The sequence below is a fragment of the Trematomus bernacchii genome, unplaced genomic scaffold (genome assembly GCF_902827165.1).
Source record: "Trematomus bernacchii unplaced genomic scaffold, fTreBer1.1, whole genome shotgun sequence".
In the NCBI taxonomy this organism is placed as follows: Eukaryota; Metazoa; Chordata; class Actinopteri; order Perciformes; family Nototheniidae; genus Trematomus; species Trematomus bernacchii.
In genome coordinates, this window is record NW_022987860.1 from 10001 (window position 1) to 16652 (window position 6652).

Here is a 6652-nt window from a genome sequence, read left to right on the forward strand (position 1 = left end):
CACCACCGGTGCCTCAAACATCTGCTGCTGCGTTCAGGGACCGTCGGACCGTTTGTCCTTTCCTTTAGTTTAATGAGTGTTATTTCATGTTATTTCCATCTTCATGTTTGCTGTTGTTATTATTTACTTTGATCTTAATGTCTTTAAAGTAGATTAATCCGTTTATACAGAAAGTAAAGAGACCCTTCACTTGAAACAATGGCTTCAAAGCAGCGACACAGGTTTCTCCGAGCTTCTGTTGTGCACCTGAAGGCAGCACACCGTAAAGTTGAATGAAACGGTCAATAACGAGCCGTTAGTTTACCGGAGCTGTGACGTCATCTCACTACCGACAGACCCTAACCCTAAACTAACGAATATTTAATCTGAAATATAAACTGGATTTACTTTATTTACTGTATATACTTTATGTGTTTCTTATAAACAACATATATGGTGTGAATAAACGATCTTTAATAAATTACGGGAAAAACAGGACCGTTAAGTCTCAGTTTACAGACCGTTACAATAACAACAACAACAACAATAACAATAACAACAACACATTACATTTATGAAGCGCTTTCTACGTACTCAAAGCTTTAGGAAAGTTCAAACAACACGGATGAAGTAAATTAGATTAAAATACAGCCCCCCGGACTGTGGTCCTCCTCTCCCCGGGCTGCAGCGCTCCTCTCCCCGGGAACAGAGCAGGAAACACCGGGGCTTCACTGGGCCTCCGAACCGCAGCTAGCCGCGGTTAGCCTAGCTTCAACTGTTGATTACAGACCGTTAACGTGAAGCTGTTTCTAGTCTGTTTAAACCGGGATATCTACCGGATATATAGGGTTATATAAACTGTATTTATGTTACAGTTTATATTTAAAGTATATAACGTGTTGCTCTAGTTCCTCTCTCCAGACTTCATTTAAGATCCACTAAACTCAGCAGAGAATATGAGCCGAACAAAACAAAGTTTAATATAAGTTGAACCTGTTTCTAATCTGCAGATCGCCTGGATCCAAACCCACCGAGCAGAGCAAGCTAAATAAAGAGTTCAGAGGAGGGGGGAAAGGGATTTAAACTGAGGATACACTGGTGATAAACTGGTGATACACTGGTGATAAACTGATGATACACTGGTGATATACACTGGTGATACACTGGTGATACACTGGTGATAAACTGATGATACACTGGTGATATACACTGGTGATATACACTGGTGATACACTGGTGATACACTGGTGATACACTGGTGATATACACTGGTGATATACACTGGTGATACACTGATGATAAACTGATGATAAACTGATGATACACTGGTGATACACTGATGATACACTGATGATACACTGGTGATACACTGGTGATAAACACTGGTGATACACTGGTGATATACACTGGTGATACACTGATGATACACTGATGATACACTGGTGATACACTGGTGATATACACTGGTGATACACTGATGATACACTGGTGATAAACTGATGATACACTGGTGATATACACTGGTGATAAACACTGGTGATACACTGGTGATAAACTGATGATACACTGGTGATATACACTGGTGATACACTGGTGATACACTGATGATACACTGGTGATACCTGGTGATAAACACTGGTGATATACACTGGTGATACACACTGGTGATAAACTGATGATACACTGGTGATATACACTGGTGATACACTGATGATACACTGGTGATACACTGGTGATACACTGGTGATACACTGATGATACACTGGTGATATACACTGGTGATACACTGGTGATATACACTGGTGATAAACACTGGTGATATACACTGGTGATACACTGGTGATATACACTGGTGATACACTGGTGATACACTGGTGATACACTGGTGATAAACTGAGGATACACTAGAGGATACACTAGAGGATACACTAGAGGAGTTTACTATAGACTGTATACTAGAGAAGTTGGAACGACAGACCGAGTTACGGGGACTGAGGGACTGCCTCTGACCGGGGAACAGCCCTCCTCCCCCCGCTGCAGAACAGCCTCTGACAGGGAGTCTGTCCGGTAACCCCCCTCCCCCGCCCCGTACCTTGCTGCGGATCTGTCCGGGACGTGGACACTTTCCGGATGAGTTTTCTGCGGGGATCCGGGCTCCTGCTCCGGCTCGCTGTCTGAAGAATCCTCCCGGACAGCGAGGCTCTGGTCCCTCTGCAGCCGCCATCCTGCCTCCAAAACCCGGGGAGGAGGAGCAGCAGCAGCTTGCCGCCCAGAGGCCGGAGGCCCCCCTGGCGGCGGAGCGCGGTAACTGCACCCACAGACCAGAATGGGTTTACTTTATACCATGGTTTATACCTGTAGGTTTATTACCTGTGGGTTTATTACCTGTAGGCTTTATTACCTGTAGGCTTTATTACCTGTGGGTTTATTACCTGTAGGCTTTATTACCTGTAGGCTTTATTACCTGTAGGCTTTATACCTGTGGGTTTATTACCTGTAGGCTTTATTACCTGTAGGCTTTATTACCTGTGGGTTTACAGGTGTATTACCTGTAGGTTTATTACCTGTGGGTTCATTACCTGTAGGTTTACATGGGGGGTGGGAGACAGGAGTCCTCTGGACACTGTGGAGGTGGTGGGAGACAGGAGTCCTCACTGTGGAGGTGGTGGGAGACAGGAGTCCTCACTGTGGAGGTGGTGGGAGACAGGAGTCCTCACTGTGGAGGTGGTGGGAGACAGGAGAATGGCAGCCAAGCTGTCCTCCCTGCTGGACACCCTGTCCTCACTGTGCAGCTCCTTCAGCGATAGGCTGCTGCACCCCCGCTGTCTCACGGAGAGATACCGCAGGTCTTTCCTCCCTGCAGCAGTCAGACTATACAACCAGCACAGCCCCTAGTAGACCCCCCCCACACACACCACAACACAGACTATATCACCCCTTGCTGCTAAATACCAACAAACTATGTGCAATATGTGCTATATATATGCCGTTAATAACTGTGTAATATCTCCCTGGCTGCTAAATCCTCAGAACTGTTACAGGATGTGTTTTTTGAAAATTATGTAACTTTTTATTTTTTATTATATTTTTTATTATATCATAACTTAGTACTTTTTTTTAATGCATGTCACACATTTAACATATGTTACATTAAGCTGTCTGTGGCTCTTTTCCTGCTGTAACTACGCACATGTCCCCTCCGTGGGACTAACAAAGGTACTCTGTGTAAAGGACTACAGACGTTAAGAATACATCAAATAAACAACGTTTCTGAGAGGCGTTCATCAGAAGCAGGAAATACATGTCAGCTGACTGAGAGGAGTTGTGTCATGTGATGTATACCAGGAGAGGAGTTGTGTCATGTGATGTATACCAGGAGGAGTTGTGTCATGTGATGTATACCATGAGAGGAGTTGTGTCATGTGATGTATACCATGAGAGGAGTTGTGTCATGTGATGTATACCATGAGAGGAGTTGTGTCATGTGATGTATACCAGGAGGAGTTGTGTCATGTGATGTATACCATGAGAGGAGTTGTGTCATGTGATGTATACTGTGAGGAGTTGTGTCATGTGATGTATACTGTGAGGAGTTGTGTCATGTGATGTATAACTGTGAGGAGTTGTGTCATGTGATGTATACTGTGAGGAGTTGTGTCATGTGCATGTATACCGTGAGGAGTTGTGTCATGTGATGTATACCAATGAGGAGTTGTGTCATGTGATGTATACCAGAGATGAGTTGTTCATGTGATGTAATACCAGGAGAGGAGTTGTGTCATGTGATGTATACCGTGAGAGGAGTTGTGTCATGTGATGTATACCAGGAGAGGAGTTTTGTCTGTGATGTATACCGTGAGAGGAGTTGTGTCCTGTGAGTGTATACATGAGGAGTTGTGTCAATGTGATGTATACCAGTGAGAGGAGTTGTGTCATGTGATGTATCCGTGTGAGAGAGTTGTGTCCCATGTGATGTATACCGTGAGAGGAGTTGTGTCATGTGATGTATACCGTGAGAGAGAGTTGTGTCATGTGATGTATACCGTGAGGAGTTGTGTCATGTGATGTATATGAGGAGTTAGAGGAGTGTCATGTGATGTATACCATGAGAGGAGTTGTGTCATGTGATGTATACCATGAGAGGAGTTGTGTCATGTGATGTATACCGTGAGGAGTTGTGTCATGTGATGTATACCGTGAGAGGAGTTGTGTCATGTGATGTATACCGTGAGGAGTTGTGTCTGTGATGTATACCGTGAGAGGAGTTGTGTCATGTGATGATAACCGTGAGAGGAGTTGTGTCATGTGATGTATATGAGGAGTTGTGTCATGTGATATATACCATGAGGAGTTGTGTCATGTGATGTATACCATGAGGAGTTGTGTCATGTGATGTATACCATGAGAGGAGTTGTGTCATGTGATGTATACCAAGAGGAGTTGTGTCATGTGATGTATACCATGAGGAGTTGTGTCATGTGATGTATACCAGTGAGAGGAGTTGTGCATGTGATGTATAGGAGAGGAGTTGTGTCATGTGATGTATACCGTGAGAGGAGTTGTGTCATGTGATGTATACCGTGAGAGGAGTTGTGTCATGTGATGTATACCATGAGGAGTTGTGTCATGTGATGTATACCGTGAGAGGAGTTGTGTCATGTGATGTATACCGTGAGGAGTTGTGTCATGTGATGTATACCGTGAGAGGAGTTGTGTCATGTGATGTATACCATGAGGAGTTGTGTCATGTGATGTATACCATGAGGAGTTGTGTCATGTGATGTATACCATGAGGAGTTGTGTCATGTGATGTATACCATGAGAGGAGTTGTGTCATGTGATGTATACCAGGAGAGGAGTTTGTGTCATGTGATGTATACCAAGAGGAGTTGTGTCATGTGATGTATACCATGAGAGGAGTTGTGGTCATGTGATGTAACCATGAGGAGGTTGGTGATGCGAGAGGAGGAGGTGTGTCATGTGATGTATACCATGAGGAGGAGTTGTGTCATGTGATGTATAACCATGAGAGGAGTTGTGTGTCAGTGATGTATACCATGAGAGGAGTTTGTGTAATGTGATGTATACCGTGAGAGGAGTTGTGTCATGTGATGTATACCTGAGAGGAGTTGTGTCATGTGATGTATACCATGAGGAGTTGTGTCATGTGATGTATACCATGAGGAGTTGTGTCATGTGATGTATACCATGAGGAGTTGTGTCATGTGATGTATACCATGAGGAGTTGTGTCATGTGATGTATACTGTGAGGAGTTCAGTCATGTGATGTATACCATGAGAGGAGTTGTGTCATGTGATGTATACCGTGAGAGGAGTTGTGTCATGTGATGTATACCGTGAGAGGAGTTGTGTCATGTGATGTATACCGTGAGAGGAGTTGTGTCATGTGATGTATACCAGGAGAGGAGTTGTGTCATGTGATGTATACCGTGAGAGGAGTTGTGTCATGTGATGTTATACCGTGAGGAGTTGTGTCATGTGATGTATACCATGAGGAGTTGTGTCATGTGATGTATACCATGAGGAGTTGTGTCATGTGATGTATACCAATGAGTTGTGTCATGTGATGTATACCGTGAGAGGAGTTGTGTCATGTGATGTATACCATGAGGAGTTGTGTCATGTGATGTATACCATGAGGAGTTGAAGTCATGTGATGTATACCATGAGAGGAGTTGAGTCATGTGATGTATACCATGAGGAGTTGTGTCATGTGATGTATACCATGAGGAGTTGTGTCATTGTGATGTATACCATGAGGAGTTGTGTCATGTGATGTATACCGTGAGAGGAGTTGTGTCATGTGATGTATACCGTGAGAGGAGTTGTGTGCATGTGATGTATACCGGAGAGGAGTTGTGTCATGTGATGTATACCATGAGGAGTTGTAGTCATGTGATGTATACCTTGAGGAGTTGTTGTCATTGATGTATAACCTGAGGAGTTTGCATGTTGATGTATACCATGAGGAGTTGAGTCATGTGATGTATACCATGAGAGGAGTTGAGTCATGTGATGTATACTGTGAGGAGTTCAGTCATGTGATGTATACCATGAGAGGAGTTGCGTCATGTGATGTATACCGTGAGAGGAGTTGTGTCATGTGATGTATACCGTGAGAGGAGTTGTGTCATGTGATGTATACCGTGAGAGGAGTTGTGTCATGTGATGTATAACCGTGAGATGAGTTGTGTCATGTGATGTATACCGTGAGAGGATTGTGTCATGTGATGTATACCATGAGGAGTTGTGTCATGTGATGTATACCGTGAGAAGGAGTTTGTGTCATGTGATGTATACCGTGAGAGGAGTTGTGTCATGTGATGTATACCGTGAGAGGAGTTGTGTCATGTGATGTATACCATGAGGAGTTGTGTCATTTGATGTATACCGTGAGAGGAGTTTGTGTCATGTGCTGTATACCATGAGGAGTTGTGTCATGTGATGTATACCGTGAGAGGGAGTTGTGTCATGTGATGTATACCGTGAGAGGAGTTGGTGTCATGTGATGTATACCATGAGAGGAGTTTGTGTCATGTGATGTATAACTGTGAGAGGAGTGTGTCATTGATGTATACCGTGAGAGGAGTTCGTGTCATGTGATGTATACCTGTGAGAGGAGTTGTGTCATGTGATGTATACCGTAGGAGTA

General features: G+C 43.8%; 1 protein-coding gene across 1 annotated transcript in view; it reads right to left on the reverse strand.

Moving 5' to 3' along the window:
* LOC117469141 (diacylglycerol kinase delta-like) overlaps window positions 1-2222 on the reverse strand; it is a gene marked incomplete at its 3' end in the record, with an annotated part of 5447 nt that extends 3225 nt beyond the window's left edge. Inside the window, 1 exon segment of the mRNA XM_034113520.1 lies at window positions 2072-2222. Coding sequence (XP_033969411.1) covers window positions 2072-2203 — 132 coding nt within the window.
* Window positions 2223-6652: the final 4430 nt, after the last annotated feature.